Genomic DNA, 22315 nt, shown 5'->3' on the forward strand with positions numbered 1-22315 from the left:
ATATAGTAAGATTTATATATAGTAAAATTTGTTGATGGGGTCTATATATATCCACTAAATTAGACCAGATCGAGTGGGAGGAGCAACAACACCAGTTGTTACAATTATCAAAATTATGACTAATTCAATATTCATTCATATGATGATTAATCCCAGTAAATTACGTACCGTCCAAATGTAAAAATAATCCGACTGAAAATAAATCAGGGAAATGATTTTTTTTTTCTTTCTATTAACTCGCCCAATTTTAATTTTTGTCCATTAGGTTGTAAAATTTTAGTTTTTGTACAATAATTTTGAGTTTTAATTTATAGAATTTCCAGTGTGACTTTGTGACAAATCAACAATTTTCGATAATATTGATTTCAACTCATTCATTGTTAGAGTAGGTGACCAACAAGCCAACTTGTGGCTTCAGCTTTATTCACTCTGATGTAAAAAAATATTTATTTTAATAATATTTTAAAATTTTATTCGATTATGACATTATACTTTATCTATATACTTATGCAAGCTTCATAGATAAATCTCTTAAATATATAATAGGTACCATGAGGCATGCATCACAACGTAACATCATAGAACTCATTAAGAAGTGTATCGTATATTCTAAACAGGTTTCTAGTCGAATCAGTCGCCTAAAATAAGGATAAAGGTCGCTCGAGTTTGAGACTAAACATCTGTGATGTAAACGTCATGTTTCATTGGCAAGGACATGGAGATATCCATTCAAACAGATGAGTGATCATATGATGATGCACTGAACAATCTTTCCTTGGATGGTCCAAGTGGTTCTCATTTATCGAGTGGAATAGTCCGCAGTTATGATTGTACATCATTAGTCCTTTGACCCGCACAATGTAGGGGCTATACGTACTAGCATGCACTTTGATCTGTTTACCGACTTCAACGAGGGTCATCAGGTGGCGAGGTTGGGTGTAGTTTCGAAATACGTATAAGTAGATGGATTATAATCGGGATTCACCATTTGCCAACGGGTAAATATATCATATGTAGTCTTTGTAGTCGGGTATTCACCGTTTGCCTACGGGTAAATATAATATATGTGGTCTGATGAGTCAATAATGCAAGGAATCTCTGGCCGGAGTAAGACATGTGCAGTTTGGAAAGATGTTTCCTCAGTTGCATATATCATGACACTATTACTCAAAGATAAATCGCGTCGTTATTAAATTCATATGCAACTCTCGATAGACCAATAGTTGAAGACTCGATTGTGATATATGTGTTGAAGGGACAGTACTATACGCTAACCATGACTAAAGGTACTTGCAGGCACTATCAGTGATACCTAGGAGATCATGAGACGATGATAACTAAACGCTCTTATCAATTTTTGCAGACAAAGTACACAAAATTCTTCTCCCTCCTAGCCAAGCAAAGTCACGGCCACCTTGAAGAAAATTGAGAAAATTTTCGGTCAAGTACCTTTTTCCACCTCCACGCCACCGCCGCTACACCTTCTCCGGATTTTGGAAAGTTGGAGTACGTAATCTCAACGCATAAATCGCTTGTGATTTCTATTGCGATCCAAGCGAGGAAGACAGTCTTCAGTCATGGACCCAATTAGGCGATCAAAGGAGAATGCCGTTCGTAGAGAATTACAAGAAGAGCTATATCAGCCTAAACACCAGAATAGTTTGGAGTCCAGCGTTAAGAACACAAAAGTAAAATCCTAAACGTCCTATGAATGTTTTGTTAAACATACGACGCTCAAGAAAAATTTTAAACTTCTGATGCGTCTTGGGTACGAGAACACGATACATCAACATTCACAAAATCTTGAACAAAACTTATTTATATTTCAAATTATTTTTGTTTCATAATTGGCCCCATTTAACGAATAAATAGTTCCTTCCCACAATCCCAGTGGATGCATTTTTGTCTAAAGTCAAAAGGGTTACAGTGAAAATCCTGCTATTTTTGCCTCATGGTGTTTCAAAAGTAGCGATCAAAGTATAATTATCTCCATTAAATTTAATAACCTTAACTTTTGAGGGGTGAAATCTGTTGAAATCCTTAAATAAATAATTCGAAAGAATTTTATATATATATATATATATATATATTTCTTGATTCTATGAATTTGAATTTTTTTCATTTAATTTTTACAAATACATATGATAGATTTCAAATTTCGTGAAATTTGATGTGAGTATCGTTGAAATATTGTTCATTTATTGATTGTGATAAAATTATATGTTCAATATATAAGCATCACATCGACAAAAGTCATATATATATATATATATATATCATATATATATATATATATATATATATATATATATATATATATATATATATATATATATATATATATATATATTATATTATAATGAGTGTTCTAATTCAAATGAATGTGTCATATGAAGCAAACATATATATTTGCATGCATAATTAGCAGTAACGCATTATGACACTAACGCCCACAATATATATAATATAGCACGCACGCACGCACGCACGCGCACACACACAGATATACATATATAATTCATTTAAAAACTAAGCACAAAATGCACAGTATATATACGCGCGTGCATACGCACACACACACACACACACACACACATATATATATATATATATATATATATATATATATATATATATATTCTTATTCAACCTGTATAATGCGATCAAATTACAATTTTGAATTTCGATGGCTTAAAATTAATTTTACATCAAGATTTCAGTTTGAGAAAATACTTAATACGCTGATGTGTTAGCATGGTATCAAAACTCATATTCATAACTTTATTTTTTTGAAATACTCTCATGGATCTTCCACTAATGTTTTATAAATTTCACGTTCAAATTGTTCCTTCTTAGTTGTGATAAAAATGTGCTCTCTGTCTTAAATTGGCTAAATTAAGTTCATGGCCGAAGTTATATATATGGATTTGAACAATCCTCTTCTTTGAGCTAGCTTTTGAGTGAAGTTAGATTCGTTTTCATAATCTTAACATGATAGTAGAGCTTATGTCTAATATTGTATGTTGGATTGACCTTGTGGATCACCCACTAATGTCTTTTCCAGTTGTTCATTCTTGAGATCGACTATATTAAATTATTGAGAGTTATATATATGAATTTGAACAATTTTTCTATTTTGAGCAAACTTTTGAGGTGAAATTAAATTTAAATTCATAATATTAAGACATGATTTTATAAAATGAATAGACCTCTCCTGGAATATGGGGAGACGCATTAGATGTTAAGAAAGGGAAGGAGGAATGTCTGTAAATAAATCAGGGTTTACACTAGTTAAAACACGTTGCCATGTTCATTATTTTTTAAAGTTAATAAATTATTGGATTATATTAATCCAAATTTATATTTTTAATATATTGATTGTAAAAGTATGACATCATAAATTGATGGCACTAAATATTCCTTTCAATATAAAAAATTATTTTCAGTTGTTTATTTTTAAAATAAAAAGCCTTTATTGATCAAACAACACTTTTTAGATTAAAAAATATTCTTTTTTCTCATAGAAATTACATTTTTTGTTTCAAAACTCATCCACAAAAATATAAAATATCCCATATATATTCTCAATGAGAGAAATCTGGATTGAGATCCACTGCTGTGGGTTTCCTCACAGCAGCGGATACTATGCATTAATAAAAAAATTAATTTTTTTTAAAATTTATTTTTTAATATTTTAATTATTTTAAAATCAAAATTATATTTTTTATATTAAAATATGTGATTAATAATCCAATTTAAAGTTATAAATTTAATTTTTGGTTACAAATATATGTTGTGGGGGTAAAATGACGTGTCTCTTATTACTTTTTTTTTTATAATTATTTCAACTAGTTTTTTTAAAAAAAAATTAATAAAATTTTAATTTTTTTTTACAAATATGTGATTCCGAACCAACGAGAAAAATCGACGGTACATTCAATTTTTTTTAAATATTATAGTTCTTTTTTAACTTGTGAATTTTTTATTTAGAACTTAAAATTTTATTAATCACATATTTGTAACAAAAATAAAATTAACGTCTAAATACATGAAATATATTTTTTTTAGAGATATAAGAAATAATCCAAGTAAAAAAAATTCAAAAAATTTAAAAATGTTGAACATATCGAATAATTAAAAATAATACCACAAAATTGACACGATATAAAAAGAAATTTATATTGTATAATTTTTCTTGTTCAAACGCTTAGTTTTTTTAAATTTTTTTTAAAAAATTGGGTTATTTCTTAAATCTCTAAGAAAGGAAAAAATATTTTTTGTATTTAAAACTTTAAAAGGAAGGAGAAAAATTAACAATGCAAAAAAGGAGAAAATAGTTTTTTTGCAAAATAATTAAAATATAAAAAAACCAATAAGATTATTATTTTTATTACAAATATGTGATTAATAAAATTTTAACTTCTAAATAAAAAATTAACAAGATAAAAAAAAGACAACATAGTTTTTTTAAAAGATGTATAATATTAAAAAAATTTGAATGTACCGTCGTTTTTTCTTGTTCGTTCGGAATCTTATATTTGTAAAAAATAAATTAAATTTTTATTATTATTTTTTAAAAAAAAATTGAAAAAATTATAAAAGAAAAAGTAATAAGAGACACGTCATTTTACCCCAACAATATATATTTGTAACCAAAAATAAAATTATAACTTTAAATTGGATTATTAATCACATATTTTAATATAAAAAATATAATTTTAATTTTAAAAGAATTAAAATATAAAAATATCAAATTTTAAAAGAAAATAATTTTTTTTATTAATGCACAGTTCCGCTGCTGTGGGTTTCCCCACAGCAGAGGATCTCAATCCGAGAAATCTATATTGTATTTAAAATAGTAACATATATAAACTTTGAAAAACCAATATTTAAGAGAGAATAATTACTCTATTGATACCGGTAATTATAATTCCCCATTGAACACAAATTTTGCATATTATTTGGGGGCCATTAGTGCATTCATATCCTTTCCTTAAACAATCATTAATATCAATAAAAATTAAATAATTACGCCCATAAATATAATGCAACATATTTGAACATAACAAGAATAAAATAATTTTCAAAAATAAAAATAAAATATTAATAATGGATTTTTTCGTCAACTTTTTATATGTTTTCACAATTTATTCCAACACCAAAACCCAATCGAAATCAACTTCGACGTACCTTCCAACCAATCGCATATTCATTAAATTTTTTTAAATTAATTACTATTACATAATAGAATTGATTTGTATAAATAATAGTACTCAATACAACATAAGCCATTTCACCCAAAATAGCTCCATTTTTATAATCTTTGCTATTTACGAAACAAAAGAAAGAAAAATGAAGTCGAGGAGGATTCAACAAACCACTCTTTTTCAGTCTGTTTTCGCTGTTCTTGTTCTTGTTTCATCCGCACGTTTGACAAGAGCTCAAGAAGTCGGTAAGTTCATCGAATCATAACACACATACATAATTTTTTTTGTTTATATAGATCTATATATATATATTCGTTTTCATTTATCGACTACGTCGTGACTCTCATGAATTCGTTCGGGTGGTATGAATGTAGATGATGAAAGAGAGTTCAGTTACGACGAAAAGAGTGAAACCGGGCCACCGCATTGGGGGCGCCTTCGTCCGGGATGGGAAGTATGCAATTCAGGGAAGATGCAATCTCCGATTGATCTACTGAATGAAAGAGTTGAAATAGTGCCGGATTTGGGGAGACTACGCAGATATTACAAACCCTCAAATGCCACCATTGTCAATAGAGGGCATGATGTGATGGTAAGTAACATATGCATTACAAATTATTTATTAATTATTCTGATAGGAAAAAAATAAATAAATGCTTAATAATTTTTTTTATTAATGGGATAGATCGTAAATTTAATTTTAAGCGCGCGATTAAAATATATAATACATAACACGAAAATTAAACATCCGAAAAAAAACTATATACATTAATATTAAAATATTTTATGTTTGCATGAAAGATATTGTATCAATATTGCATACGTACGTCAACTTTGTTCTCCACGACTTTAATTTGCTAAGCACACAGTACGTTGACAAATTTAAAACGTTAATTACAAAATTCTCTCCTCTAAATTGCCGTTTATTACTGTCTTTGTTTTTCAGTTTCATTTTATTTATTTGTCACACGTTACTCTATTACGGAAAATAGTCAAAATGATCGTGTTTTGGTATTATAAGTATTCAAATTTGAGCTTTGGTCCGATAAATGAGGTTCTGTTTTGGATTTTAGTGTTCTTTGATTGAGTGTAGAAATGGCTTCCGACACGTCAGTACTCTGAAAAAGAAGGACCAAAAAGCTAAAATATGGACAAATTTAATATCGTGTTTGGATTGAAGGATTTGATTTCAAATCCACAATTCATATATATTGTACCAATTTGGTTCAAAATTAGAAGCAATGATTTGAAATATCTTACATTAACTAAATACATTTTTATGTTTCAATTCCATATTCACTTCTCAACCTAGCTAGTCGTTTCAAATATATGAATTTAAAATGTTTTGATTTGAAATCCTATCACAAATCCAAAGTCATCAATCAAAACGCTAACCCAAGACAATTTTGCTATTTTCCATATTATTAAAATTATTAATGATATTGTTATTGTTGATAGTAAAAACTTGTGTGAGACGGTCTCACAGATCGTATTTTGTAAGACGGATATCTTATTTGGGTCATCAATGAGAAAATATTAATTTTTATATTAAGAGTATTACATTTTATTGTGAATATCGGTAGGGTTGACCCGTCTCACAGATAAAAATTCATGAGACCGTCTCACAAGAGACCTACTCTTATTGATGTTATTATTTTCGAAAGTAGATAAGATGGAATGGAGCGGGGTATATCCAAATAAATGGAACCATATTTGAGCTGAAGCAGACTCATTGGCACTCCCCTTCTGAACACACTCTCGATGGCAGGAGGTACGTTAAACTTTTATCCATATTTAAAAAATTCACAAATTAAAATTATATTTATTATTTATTTATTTTTAAAAAGTGTTATGTTTGCTATTTCTTCAAAATTACTTAAAGTTGTGTTAGATGTTTTTTTTCGCATTATTTGTGATTTCGAGATTCATCGACAGGTTTACTATGGAAGTTCATTTGGTGCATGAAAGCGAGGATAATCGCACGGCTGTCATTGGAGTCATGTACAAGATCGGACGGCCTGACTCGTTTTTGTCGCTGGTATAATACACTGTTTGATGCAATATTTTGATTTACTGTACATTTTCTAATTATAAATGTTAAATTCCTCAATTATATATATATTTTTTAAAAATAATTGATTTATTCAGTCGTGTATTTTAGATCGAACGTAGTCTACGCGCAGTCACCAATTCTGGAAACGTCGAAAGAAGCATCGGCGTTTTCGATCCGAAACTCATAAAATTCGGCAGCAGAAAATATTATAGATACATGGGTTCATTGACGACCCCTCCTTGCACAGAGAATGTTATATGGACAATAATTCGAAAGGTATATATATATATATATATATATATATATATATATATATATATATATATATATATATATATATATATATATATATATATATATATATATATATATATATATATAATTAATTAATTAATTAATTAACTGTGTAGTTTCTTAATTATAATTATATACGAAATTAAATGATAAATTTTGTGTTTAAATTATTGTGCAAACTCATTAAGGTGAGGACGGTAACAAGAGAGCAGATAAAATTGGTTCGCAAGGCAGTTCATGATGTAAGTTCTCGAGCTCTTTAAATTCTATAATCTCTGTTGTAGGAGTGCTATATATATATATATATATATATATATATATATATATATATATATATATATATATATGAGACGGAAATAGTATATATTAAATAGTTGTTTTTATTTATTAATTATATATTTTTATTTTCGTTAGGATTCGGAAGCTAATGCTAGGCCAATACAGCAGCTAAACGAGCGTGCGCTGTTACTCTACAGACCGAGAGATCTTGAGATGAAATGAGATGTTGTTGCTTATATTCACTAAATTTATGTAGGTTCTTTAAATTCTTGTTTTCCGTTGAATATAAATGATCCGAGCATAAGGGAAGATATTTATTGAAAATCTTTGGCAGGACCGATCCTAATAATATTAGGGTTTGAGTCTAACTTTTAAAAAGAGGCCTCCGAATCATAATGTGTGTTCATATTTTTTTTAGTTCCATAGCAATTTTTTAAATTAAATCAATACGTCAAAGACAATAAAAAAAACTAAAAGAATAAAAATATCAAACATGTCCAAAATAATCACTAAAAAAAACCCATCTAACAGTTTTAGAGCTAAAAATACTAATCAAGTCTGTATAATTAAATTGTTCAATAATTTCTTTCTCAATCGATAACATAGCCAATCCATTCAATCTTTCTCGTGACATATTTGATCGGAGAAAAGTTTTGATGAGCTTTATCTTTGAGAAACTTCGTTCTGCACTTGCTACTGTGACCGAGACAGTCAACAACATTTTATAAGCAATATGAGCATTTGAAAGGCAGATAAGCATTATATCCACCAAAATTTCAGTCAAAAAGCGTAGATTATAGATACCACATAAAGCCCAGAAGAAAGTAAAAAAGTATAATAAAAAATTAGAAGCCCGAACAAAGAAAATACAAGAAAATAACTTACAGCTCCTCACGGGTCTTTCAATCAAACCTAGAGACGACGCAACGACTGCAATCGATTAACGCTTTTCTGCAGATGAATATTGGGGAATAAATCGATAACAGGCTAAGTAAGTTCCATTTAATAAATACTTGGTTTTGGGCTATCTAATAACTAGTATTATATATAATAATTTTTAAAAAAAATTTTGGGCCCAAAAAAAATGATGGGCCTGAGTCATTAGACTCATTTGCCTTTTAACAGGCACGGCCCTGATCTTTGGTATCAAGTCAATAATATTTACACTAAGGCATATATATTTTCGAAAATTAGGAAAAGAATTTACAAGAGTAGAATATCATACAAGTTTAGAGGAATTAAGGTATAAGGATTGCAAGAAAATTTTGAAATCTCTCCTATATTGAATGTCTGCTTATTGTGATGGTTAGATACTAGGCCAATTGGAAATAATCCATCAAACTTTGGCACAAAATCATTGACCTAGCCACCTATATTTTCGAATCAATAGAGGGCAATGGGATCACGGAATAAATCTCACAACTTATGTAACTAAATTTTTGAAAATGACAAGGATATCAGGAGTAAAAAATTGTGAGATTTGAGGCAATTTTGGGCATGATTTAGCCACCATATTCAGCTCAATCCCCCTCTCCTATAAATAGTCCACCACCTCTAGCATCTCGCCACACCACAAAATTCGAAATTCCCTTGCTGCAATTTCAAAAATTCCAGCAGCTATCATAGCCGAAATCTTGCACCAAAAATCGTCCAAGGTTAGACTAGAAATCGAGCCGAAGTGCTGCCCGAACGAGGTGCAAGGAGCAATCCAATCCAAGGCTGTGCACTCCACGTTTTTAGCATCAAGATATACGGTAGGTGTGCTTGTTTTAAAGTTGAAATTTGGAATTTATGCATATGTTGTTTTCGAAAATTCGTCGAGTACAATTCTTCTCCTACTCATTTATTGTGTTGATTGTCATACGGTTTTGAGTAATGTGAGGAGTCGACTGTATATGGGTGAGAATCCCAACCATGATATGACCCTTACGCGGTGGGGATGTAACCGCTATATGGCATCGTTCCCTTAGAGGAGTAAAAATTAGGAACCGATATCAGTAAAACATAGAAAGTAGATGAATCTCAATGATTGGTCAATGTTATGCATGTGTTATGAATTATGTATGCAAGTCATGTGTTTCGAAATTTATGCATGTTGTGATATTGTGCTCGATACGTCCCCACTTGCTGAGTATTTCCCAAAATACTCACCCCCTTACTATCTCCTCCAATATAAAACCGAAGAACATGTTGAGGAAGAAGAGTCCGAACACTTTTGGGGCTGGTGATGTGCAAGATCAATAAAAGAGTTATATTTCGAATTTTATGATTAAATAAATTGTAAGACGCTTTCTGATACCATTGTCTCACATCTTAAATATGAAATATTTAAAATGAGTTTATAATGGCTTACAATGGACTTCTATAGCAACTTGAGTTAATCATTTTCGTAAAGCGAGGACGAATACGAAGTAGTTGCTATAGGAACCCATTGTGCAGTCACGCAGCAATGGGCTCGGGCTCGGGGCGTGACACGCTTCCACATTATTACGATTTCGGTTGGGTTATAAAGACAATGTTATTTCTTCTGAATTATGATTTATAAACTGGTTATACTGGGTTACGAGCCTGGTTGTTCTCGATTGTGTGTGATACCCCTATAAGGGCTCGGGTCCTGGAGGACCCGGGAAATGTCATTGAGTAGCCCCTATAGAAACCGGGAGGGCGATTGTTACCCACGCGACTGGGCGCTTCATGCATGACTGGGTATTTACTTACCTCCCGAGCAACTAGGGACCGGGCTTTCATGCTAAAGCCGAGGGCTCAATACTCGAGTAACTTACTTAGAGGATCTTACAGATTGTAGGGCAGAAAGCGACTGGGTGGGAAGTCAACGTCTTCCGCCTGAACGTATCCCCGAAAATATGGAGAAGAAAGGGACTGGACATGCAGTCAACGTCCCTTATTCTTGGAGTACCCACGAAGCTATCGGGTAGAAAGGGACCCGACAGGCCGTCAAAGTCCGAGGGTACAAGTAGTAGGTGAGCACGCGCATCAAGGTAACCCTAGCTTCTCTTCAAATAGCAGGTATCGTTGACATTCTACAGGTCTGAAATTTCTTCACTCTCAAGCATCCATACATATTGCTTTAAGTTCCTCTCTCGACAAACCTGCTGACTTAAGCATCGGAGTGGTCATGCCGGACACCCTTCCGGCGCCCATTCACGAGTTCCTTTCATTGTTTGCAGGTCACGATCGAAGCCATCTACCTTGTTCATTTTCCTAACAACACTATAAATTCTTGATTTGACCCGACGGAGCACCCGACCCTACTCATCCATTTTACCCGGATCACATCAGTGTGATTGTTAAACAATATCGGTGTCAACACTGAGTTACGGGGTGTGACAATAGAGTTGTTTGATTCATGAACGAGATGATGAAATAATGTACAATATAATATAATAAATCAATATATTTGGATTAATCTTTGAAGAACTTGAGCTAGATATTTGACAAAACAAGTATAAATTATCAATCGACATCTTATCTGCACACCAAGCCAATTGTCAACGTGATCGATACATACAATTTAACATTTAACCAATTCACAAGAGAAAGTATTTGATTAGAAAAATAACACAAAAGATAAAGTTAATTTTGAGAATATTTATTTAAGATGCACCAAAAGCCGTGAGAATCTTTATCCACATTGAACTAATTGAAGCATCTTTTGACTTGATTTGACTCTTTAATTTGTACCCCTCAAAATTTGCTTATTGTTAAAGCCAAATTTGAATTCTAATGGCGATTGATCAAATAACAAGGTTGTTGTTAGGGGTGGGCAACGGTCGGTTTGGTTCGGTTTTAGCCTACAACGGTTCGGTTTTTCGGTTTTCGGTTTTGAATATCTCTAGACCAAAACCAAACCATTTTATTACGGTTCGGTTCGGTTTTTCTGTAATACGGTTCGGTTTTTACGGCCGGTTATATACGGTTGGCTAAAATTTGTTGAGAGATAAAATTATATGTCACTTTATGTCTTTAAAATCTAAATCATAGTATTTTTAAAATATTTAATTTGTGAGACTTGATCATTTATATATATATATATATATATATATATATATATATATATATATATATATATATATATATATATACAATTTTGATATCATGCACACCTACCGTGCACACTTTTGTGAGCACCGATGAGGTGTCAATCACCTATTGGATGTGATGAAATATAGAAAAATTACGCATCAAATTGGTGATTGACACCTCATCGGTGCTCACAAAGGTGTGCACGGTGGGTGTGGAGGATATCAAAACTGTATATATATATATATATATATATATATATATATATATATATATATATATATATATATATAAAACATGTCTTGTGTATAAACATGTCATACGAATATAATAACTATATATAACTAATTAACCATGTAAACACGGAAAATGCATGAATCCAACGGAATATTCAGTAATAAGAATGATAACAAGGTGTCAACCAGCTCGAATGGAACACAAATAATCTTACGAAATATTAAAGAAATATATACAGAAAAAAAGAGAACGTCGACTGATGAGTGGTGAGAAATAAGATAAAACGATCGGATTGAAAAATTGAGGGTTAATGATACTAAGTTCCTAAATCTTAATATGCCCATTATATATAAAAAGACTTATATTTAACAATAATATGACCCATTATATATAAAAACCTTATATTTAACAAAAATATGGCCGGTTCGGTTTTTCGGTTTTTTTGGGGCTTAAAACCGAAAACCGAATCGAAAAACCGAACTTTATATATTTTAAAACCATAACCGACCGAAAAACCGATAAAACCGAACCATTTAAACCGAATTATTCGGTTCGGTCGGTTTTTTCGGTTTTTCGGGTTTTATGCCCACCCCTAATTGTTGTAGTGTTGGGCCCAACTCATTTAATGGTAAAATTGAATTTAATCACTTAAAAAAGATAAAAATTAAATATTTAGCTAAACTAAATCACACAATTTGAAATGTGTTGATTATTCAACAAGATAGATATGCTGTGTCAACGGTAATTGGTATTTTCTGCTCGTAATTATAAGAAAAAAATTAATATTTTTATATAAAATAATAATTTTTTTATTAATGAACTAAATAAAATATCTATTTACATAATTAATCCGTGAAACTTTGAGTTTTTGTTTTTAAAAAATCTAGGTATAAATTATTATTAGGCAAAAAACTTATGTTACACAGTTTTACGAGTCGTAATTTTTGAGACATGTATCTATTCCCGACTTTGCGGGTTTTTTTTAAAAATAATGTAATTTTTAAAAAAAAATTCAAAAATAATGTTAAAAAAAAACAAAAACTACGGTTTTAGCGACGGCATATATACAAACCGTCGCTACAAGGGAATAACTAAGCTTAGCGACGGTTAAAGTACCGTCGCTAGAGAGTTAACAACCGTCGCTACTATTTTAGCAACGGTTATTAAAACAGTCGCTAAAATATAATCCGCGACGGTTAAATAACCGTCGCTCATATTCCGTCGCTACATGTTGCGACGGTTTAGAAACCGTGGCTAGAGTTAGCGACGGTTTTGTAACATTTAGCGACGGTTAAAAACTGTCGCTAAAGTACAAAAACCGTCGTTTTGCGACGGTTAAAAAACCGTCGCTAAACTCCAAAATAATTCCTTCTTCGCACTGTGCCATGTACACCGTGGAAAGAGAATTTGCGCGCTACGTAAAGTCATTTTTATTATAGTGAAGATACAAAATAAAAAAAAACAGAAAATCAGTTATCAAAAAATAAGTTTTTCATGGCTTATCGAGCAAAAGAGGTTGTGCATGTAATGTGTCAATCTTGAAATGATCATGGAACCAAAATTGGTGCTTTCTGAGACTGTGGAGATGTCGTTAGAATTATTCAATCTCAATGGAATGTTGTTCATTTTCCTCTGCATCATTTTGTGGTTGAATGTCATGTACAAGATGCTGAGGACAAACATTAAACAAATTTGTAAAACTGTGTATGTTCGACCAAGACGGAATCTGAAAATCCTGCTGATTAAACAAACCAAAGTCACCCATCCGTGAATCAGTCCGCGCTTCGTAAGCACTGACACTGGTCCACGTAAGCGATATAATATTTTAGCGACATAATATATATCAAAACCGCTTCGTAAACACGGACGCTGGTCCACGTAAACGACGGAATATGTCAGTCATCCCTGTTTTTTTCTGTATCTTTCATTACAACAAAAATGACTTTTCGGGGAGAACAGTAGTATTTTGGAATTTAGCGATGGTTTAGTCGCTAAATTTTAGCGACGGTTTTTATATTTATTCCGTTTCTAAAATGTATAGTAGATTACGTGGACCAGCGTCCGGGCTTACGGAACGTGGACGTTTTTTTTTTTTTACATTATTTTTGAATTTTTTTTTAAAAAATTATATTATTTTTAAAAAAACCCGACTTTGACGTAGGTCCAAAAAGCAATTAATGAGATCGTGTTGATACTCGGATTTAGTTGACTTCTTTTGGAAAGAAGCTTCTGCACCCGAATTTAAAATTACTAATTTTATTTTAAAGACACAACCAACTTCTAATTATTTGATATTTCAACTACTTTTACACATTTTACTTTTTTAAAATCTTTATTTTGCTAATGTAACTTTTTGTATTATTATCTCAATTCATCCATTTTTTAAGACAAAGACTTGTGTGAGACGGTCTCACGGTCGTATTTGTGAGACAAATCTCTTATTTGGGTCACCCATGAAAAAATATTACTTTTTATGCTAAAAGTATTACTTTTTATGCTAAAAATATTACTTTTTATTATGAATATGGGTAGGATTGACCCGTCTCACAAATTATGATCCGTGAGACGGTCTCACATGAGACTCACTCTTTTTTAATGTCGGTCCTTGGTTTATCTCATAACAACATCTAACTTGATGGTTAGAGACACATTTTTTGTAGATTAATATTATAATTTTATGTTATTCGTGCCGAATATTAACATTTAAAAGTCAAATTTTGAATAGATAAACTTTAAAATTTTAAATTCTTGAATCATATTTTTTAAGTGGCAAAATAAATTTAAAGATCAAAATTTTAAAATATTTTAAATACTAATGAATCCCCCTCCAAAACCCTTTGAAATTTGTTGAAAAGAAAAAATATAAAAGACAAAGAAAAGCACCAAGAATAATATAATAAAATTACTAAAAAGAGCAAAAAAGAAAAAACCAAGTAAACAGACAATGGGGCTCAGTTTGAAAGTTAATGGGGACCAGAGTCGATCCACGAAGTTTAAGCAATTGGAACACGACGCGTGTCAGATAGTTCTGCTCCATTGACTGCACCGCCGTAGCTGATCAAGAAAAAGAGCAACCCATTCACCTGAAATCCCACGTGGCAGCAGCTATTCTGCCTTTAAAAAATTTCCAATCTGCATTGGCATCTGCGCTCGCTGCTCCCAAATCGAAAGAATTTACTAGGAGCGTTACATTTTCATTTTCATCCAATAAATTCACACATGACTCCCATTAATCCGCCATTGAAGTTGTATGTTTTGGATTTAGCTTTCTTCAGCTTCATAAAAGAGGGAAATTTATTCTCATATCTGCTTTTAATAAGCTGTGCTTTCGCTTTGAAATTCTTGCATTTCAGTGTCTTTAATAAGGTTAAAGCTCAAATCTGGTTCGCGTAGCGAATCATGACTGCAATTCCGGGAAATCAGATTTTGGAAATGGGATTTTGTTCTCCACTTCCGCGAAGTTCTCACTGATGCACCAAAGATTTAATTTTCTTGGCCATTTTCGTTTCGATGGTACGTTAATTTCCTTTTCATTTCGAGGTGGGATTAGCCAATTTATTAATCAAACTGAAACAAAGTAGCATTTTCTGTTTCATCGAGCATTATATTATGTATATTGGAAATTTCTGTTTCATCGAGCATTATATTATGGATATTGGAAATTCAATACCAAGTGAGCTGATTTGTTCTATTCACCTATATCCAGGATTACTGCATTTTCTCCATTCATAAAATGTTGCGATTTTGTTCGGCTTTAATTATTCTTTCATCTTGGAACAAAAATAATAACAGTAAGATTAAAGACTCGAGCTTTGAAGAATTAATTTTTTTTCCATGTAAAACGAGAGGAAGACAAGTTGCCTTGAATTCTTTAATCGGCCGACAATGGCTATCGAGAATAGTGGGTCAGACATAATTAAAAACGAGGGATGTCTTTTCTCGAACATCAACATCTAGAAAGATAAGGAAATAAATAAAAAATTTTGTGTTTCAGCCTTCAGGGTTGGGCCAAGAACTTGGTTGCCCGTGACCGTCCCTAAAATGCCTTGTGCAAAGTCTTTCTAACCGTTGGTTTTGTATCTACAGTCGTTGGACCATTCATAAGCTTGAATTATTTGCCTTGTTTTTATCACAGACGTGGGAAGAAGATTAATTTAATTAAACCCCACAAATTTATGTACCAAGAATTTGGCTTACTTCACTAAATTCATTGTATTTTTATTGGCTTAATATCTTGCTTTACAGTTAAGGTGTCTCTTTCTGATTTGGAAACTGCACCTCTCAAAATTGTTGATGCGGCCATATTTTATATTTTTGGTTGGATATTCTTTATTGGCTTCTGGACTGAACTCCAACTAAATTAAAATCCACAAGTTTTTTTTTATTGATTTTGCTGTCGGATGATTTTATTCGGTCTCCATTTATTGTTTATTTACGTGTTTCTCCTAATATTTATTACCAATATGAGCTTTCATTTGATTTGGTTGTGCTATTGCTTTCACTCGTTTTTCATGCTTGAAGCTTGAGATATTAGTTAGCGAGAATAGTATTTATTTTGCTTTAAATAGCTTCCAAGATTTCTTTTTGGATCATGACATTTGCTCTTGAAATTGATGTGATTAATGTTTCAGCATATTCCTTCTTTTGCCACCTTTTTCGCGTATAGCCCACTCTGGTACATAATCTAGAATCCAAAATGGAGTTGCGATATATGTCATCAATTGTGACTGTTGATATTTTTGACTCGTGCTTCTCTCTTATTCGATTTAGTACAAGAACTCTGTTTTGAAGCGAGATGCATAATAGTCATAGACTGAAAATTTAAGCATTATCTTGATAAGTTGTGCTGATAACTTATGAAAATCTTCACAATGGCTTGCATAATTATTGTTATCCTGCTGGTTGACCATTTCTCAATGAACTTATTTGTGCCATATTTTCGTAACAGTTGCTCTACTTGTTGTCTTACCAGGTACTTGCTAGAAAAGCTCGTTTGTCTACTTTTGAGTACAGACAAGATTTTTCAACGGATTTCCAGCAATTATTCTTCCTAAGCTGCTGTTTAAAGTGTAACGAATGATGTTAGTTTCCCTTTCTGCCTTTTAAATTACAGTAAAATAATATTATTTAAGTTAATCTTAATTGTTTTATTTTTGATTTAGCGCCTGCTCAAGAGTTTTCTCTTGTTTAAAGTTGGCAGGCACTAGGTAAAATCAAATGAGACTTCAAGCACGAATTGCGCTTCTTTTCATCATCATCTGGATTCCACATATTATTTGTGGTTAGTAACATCATAGTCGATTTCTTAACCATATCCATAAATATTTGGTATTCAGAGTGAGGAAACTAAGCCCGACTTCTTTCATATATTACTTAAACAAATTCTACATAGAATGTCTTAGTACTGATTTCAACTAATAGAATTCAATGTGCAGTAGCAGTGGTGGAACCAGAAATATGAATTAAGGGGGATGAAACCGAGAATTAAAATTGCTGCATGACATAGGTGTGGGGAGAAATCCATTTATATATAAGAATACAATAGGGAAATTACACAGTTCCATTGAAAAATTTCAGAGGGAGAGAGGCCATGGTTCCTGCTAGCTACTCTTCCCCCACCACCGCACATATGTGCTCAGTGTTTCATTTCACAATGAAAGGAATCCATGATGAAGCCACATCATGGCAAATTATGGCTTCGACCTACATAATAACTGGGTTCTTTTTACCATTTTTCAGATGGAGAATCAACAAAGTCTGAAACTAACAATTGGACGTGCACATGTTCTCTTGCACGTCAAGGAAACTTGGACTTAATCCCAGCAAACTGCTCCTCATTCTGTGATTGTAGTCCAGGTACCATTTTTATTTTCTTAATTTGAATATAAATTTTCAAGAAAATACTGTTAACATGATGTCGATTTGGTATACAAATGCAGGAGGGTCGAGCGAGAACAGGTGGACATGCCTTTGTGCTTCTTATGGATTGCCTAAACTGGCTGCTGTAGAAAACAATGACAGCTGTTTTACATCGTGCAACTGCAACTCTGGTAACTCAAGGCTTCAAAAACTACTATGAATCAAGAATTAAACCATTATGATTAACCTAACTAACCTGTATCGCATGATTCATGCCATAGAATGAGTGTTACCTTGAGTCTGTCCCACAAATATATAATTTTACTCTTTTCATCAACTGTTTTGCTTGACAATAGATTCATTAAGGACGTCCTGATTCCTTGGCTCATGCAATCAGCAATTCTTAAGCAATGTGTGATTGTTTATTCAGATTAATTACCTCAACTTCCTCGAAGATTGGATTTACTAACTAGAGCTTCCCTCTGAAAATCAAAATCACCCCCCACCTCCATTAAATTTCACAAAATTTATCATTTTTATCGAAACAGAGCAGTTGGTGTAAAATGATCAGTTTAAAAGGGTCATCTACATCCCAGTTTAGACTAATTAGTAGGAAAAATATGTAATTATCATATTTGTCATCTTAAGGAGTTTGAAAGTTCATTTGCACCATGGGCTTGAGATGATTTGGACATCGACATATGCTTATGTACTCCGTCATCAAATTCTTATAGGGACTTTAGCCGAGTTACAGCAGTTGAAGAAGCAGAAGCAAATTTCCAGAAGAATTGTGGCAATAATCCTCTTGCTATGTGTAATCATCACAGCACTCGCATTAGTTGGTTCGGTGCTATGGTATTATTATATGAAGGATAAAAGTACTGTTCAGTGGCCTTTATCCTCATTAGATAGACCAAAAAGCTTCAGCAGTGTGTCCAACTTGATAAGCCAAGATTCTTCTTCAGTGTCGGTACCCAAAGGTTATTAGATTCTTCTCTTAAAACTTTAATACGACCAAATCTATGCACTTATTTCCTTGTCATCAAATGATATTACTTATTTAACTTAAAAAAAGGTCTCTTCTTGACATTTTTGTTTTTGCTGTGTGCTGACTTCAAGGATGCATTCCGAAGACATCTATACTGTTTAGAAGCAAAATTGGAGTACTACGTGGATCAATAGTACAATTTTCTTATTCGGAACTTGAAAGTGCAACTAACCGGTTCTCTGATGCTAATTTGATTGGACTTGGAGGAAGCAGTCATGTCTACTGTGGTAATCTAAGAGATGGTAGAACTGTTGCAGTTAAAAGAATGAAAATTCAAGGTGGCCCGGACGCAGAACATATTTTCTTGACTGAGGTACTGCCTCAAACAACCTAATATTAGCTTGTTTTACTGCCATGGGGTGGATCGAGAAAATCCCGGGAGGTTGGGGTAAAGAGTGCAGGGATTTAATGCATTCTTGGGGGGAGAGGGGTAAAGAGAGCTAAGGAGGGATTTAATGCATTCTTGGGGGGAGGGGTAAAGAGAGCTAACGAGGGATTTAATGCATTCTTGGGGAGGGGAGAGAAACATGGAGTTGTAAAAAAATCACTAATGAAAAATCAAATTTTCACATGGGGGCGGGGGGCGATTACCATCTTGCTAGATCTGCCTATGAATTTATCTACCTTTTCTGTGGACACAGATTGAACTGATATCAAGACTTCATCACTGTCATGTGGTTCCTTTACTCGGTTATTGCTCAGAGCACCAAGGAAAACGGGCTGAGAGGCTTCTGGTATTTGAATATATTCCTAATGGTAATCTGAGGGAGTGTTTGGATGGCAATTCGGGGCAGTTTCTTGATTGGAATACTCGAATTGCAATAGCTCTTGGAGCTGCACGTGGCCTGGAATATCTCCATGAAGCAGCCGCACCTAGAATTTTGCACAGAGATGTTAAATCCACAAACATACTCTTGGACGAGAATTGGAGAGCCATGGTATGAAAAATTCTCCTGAACCGAAAAAAATTTAGGGAATATATACATAAATAGTCGGGACCAAAATGTATACATTCAAATTTATATCTTGAAATGCAGATTACTGATCTTGGCATGGCGAAACACCTACAAAAAGATGGCATCATCAGCTGCTCCAGTTCTCCAGCTAGAATGCAAGGCACCTTTGGTTACTTTGCACCCGAATATGCTATTGTCGGAAGGGCCTCATTAAAATCTGACGTTTTTAGTTTTGGAGTAGTTCTTCTTGAACTAATTACGGGTCAGAAGCCTATTCATGAGTCGTCCAACAAAGGAGAAGAAAGTTTAGTAATATGGGTATGCTAATCCATGCTTCTTATATTTTCTTAAGGAATCTTTCATGAAACTATTATCAAAGCCACAGTCTGTTGATTCTGTTATATTAGATTTTACCTCTTTATCTGGTTTCATTTATCCGCTCAAGAAACACTGATATGCTAGCTTGATTTTCTCATTAAATTGCTACAGGCGACACCACATTTGCATGATCATAAGCGAGTGATTTCTAAGTTGTCTGATCCCCGTCTGAAAGGAACTTTTCAAGAAGAAGAGATGCAGGTAATGGCCTACTTAGCAAAAGAGTGTCTATTACTGGATCCAGAGTCTCGTCCCAGCATGAGTGAGGTTGTCCAAATTCTATCAACTATTGCACAAGAGAAATCTAAACGAAAAAAAATTCCGATTCACGTCTTCCAGGTAATTCTTTAAGCAGATCACTCTTTTAAAATACATTAGTAACCCAAAAGGACGCTCTTCAGACATTTGGCATGTTCGTGCCTTTTTTCAGGCAATGTCGTGTTCTGGAAATCCAGAGATAGATGGAGATGAGCTTTCCGACACCTTGGAAGCTGAGGAAATAAAGCAAATTACATCTGAAAAGCCAGCTCGAATCTCAATGTCCTCAAATCCTGGCATTGATTTTTGCTGTCTAAAGAACGAGAATGAAACAGAGCATTTATCCAATGATATTGAAAAACTGATACTTTTGACTTCAAAATCAAGAAGTTGGCGGTTATTAGACGACGAAGTGGTGGATTTAACCGAACCCCGGTTGGAATCCTTCTGTTTACCAACTGCCGATTCTCATATAATAAATGTTTAACGAGTTTGAACTGACCCACGGACAAATAGATTGCAGAAAAGAGAATCCAAGACAAGTCATTTTAGCATTTGATCCAGTCTGATCTTTAGAGTTTACTGAAAGACAAGACATCGCTCAAGTAATGAGACAGACTTGCTGGTACTGCTCGTTCTTTCGGTTTTTCGACTACGATTCAATGGGGAGAGTTCGAAATTTGTGGCTAGCTTCAGTTTATTTATTCAAAATTCAGAAAACAGACACTTGGTTCTCGTTCATGTATTCAATTGTAGAGATGAATGAAACAAACAGAGATTTCATACAAAGGTTCTACAGAGCCTATATTTGTTCCTTTTACAGTTTTTCTTTCTTTTTGTAGTGTTATATTCTTGTTGATATTCTATTAAGTGGAGCTCCGCCTACCTTATAAATTTACCTGAAGACTGAAGCTGGACATTTTTTTATTTTCTAAAAAAAATAAAAATATTATTTTACATTTCAAATGAAGTATTCAAAGTACAGTAAAAAAACATTTTTTGTCTCTTTCAATCAAATACTGTTATATAATACATTTAACATCATAAACCAATCGATAGTACGAATATGAAGAAAGTTTTAAGATACGAGTTAATTATATTCGAGCTCGAGTTTGATTCAAAGCTAGAAAATTTTAATAATATATTTTTTATATTTCAAAATGTTACCATGTCTTTATTTTAGGGTAAATTGTGACATTTTTTAAAACTTGTTAACACTCATATTATAGATTGCATTTCTTTTTTCGATTGTCTAAAATATATAGTTCAATTTCTACCTTTAATAACATATATATGTTTTTAAATTTTTCACCAACATGTCCTTATTAACTAAATAGACTGCATTTTCCTTTTCGATTGATCAAACTATTTAGTCCAATTTCTATAGCATTTTTCTTATTTTTCGCTAATATATTCATGGTAAGAAAGACAAGTAATTATTTATTGAATGAATTAAATAAAAATAAAATAAAAGTTGTTTAAAAATTTGTTTTTCCAATTATTTTTTTAATCTATATAAAAAAATAAACAAATATATATATATTTGAGACGCGTGAGGATTTTTTTTTTTACAATACCAAATATTATTAATTTATAGAGTATTAAAATAATGCTTATAAATATTTAAAAAAATTAATAATCATTATTTTTTAAACATATGTAATTTGAATTATATTTTGAGAATTCAATGTCCATTTTAACCACA

General features: G+C 32.3%; 2 protein-coding genes across 6 annotated transcripts; both read left to right on the forward strand.

Annotated features, from left to right (window-relative positions):
- Positions 1 to 5328: 5328 nt before the first annotated feature.
- On the forward strand, positions 5329 to 8069 carry LOC140813213 (alpha carbonic anhydrase 7). Its single transcript, XM_073171700.1, has 7 exons — positions 5329 to 5452; positions 5582 to 5799; positions 6875 to 6978; positions 7143 to 7245; positions 7369 to 7536; positions 7743 to 7796; positions 7969 to 8069. Exons 1-7 carry the CDS (start codon positions 5353 to 5355, stop codon positions 8053 to 8055), a joined length of 834 nt encoding a protein of 277 aa, XP_073027801.1. The 5' UTR covers positions 5329 to 5352; the 3' UTR covers positions 8056 to 8069.
- A 7183-nt stretch (positions 8070 to 15252) lies between these two features.
- On the forward strand, positions 15253 to 21432 carry LOC140834828 (receptor-like serine/threonine-protein kinase NCRK). Of its 5 annotated transcripts, none has more exons than XM_073199979.1 (11): positions 15253 to 15624; positions 17084 to 17196; positions 17305 to 17392; positions 17851 to 17967; positions 18045 to 18161; positions 18705 to 18950; positions 19090 to 19331; positions 19660 to 19956; positions 20056 to 20292; positions 20464 to 20691; positions 20783 to 21432. In XM_073199979.1, the coding sequence occupies exons 3-11, from the start codon at positions 17329 to 17331 to the stop codon at positions 21095 to 21097; spliced, it is 1863 nt and encodes a 620-aa protein (XP_073056080.1). In that variant the 5' UTR covers positions 15253 to 15624; positions 17084 to 17196; positions 17305 to 17328; the 3' UTR covers positions 21098 to 21432. The 5 variants fall into 5 exon arrangements, with proteins under 5 accessions (XP_073056080.1, XP_073056102.1, XP_073056087.1 ...); XM_073200001.1 differs by lacking the exon at positions 15253 to 15624 and adding an exon at positions 16449 to 16786 and having other exon boundaries at positions 17312 to 17392; XM_073199986.1 differs by lacking the exon at positions 15253 to 15624 and adding an exon at positions 16449 to 16786 and having other exon boundaries at positions 17084 to 17192; positions 17274 to 17392.
- Positions 21433 to 22315: the final 883 nt, after the last annotated feature.

The sequence above is a fragment of the Primulina eburnea genome, chromosome 1 (assembly GCF_022965805.1).
Source record: "Primulina eburnea isolate SZY01 chromosome 1, ASM2296580v1, whole genome shotgun sequence".
Classification (NCBI taxonomy): Eukaryota; Viridiplantae; Streptophyta; class Magnoliopsida; order Lamiales; family Gesneriaceae; genus Primulina; species Primulina eburnea.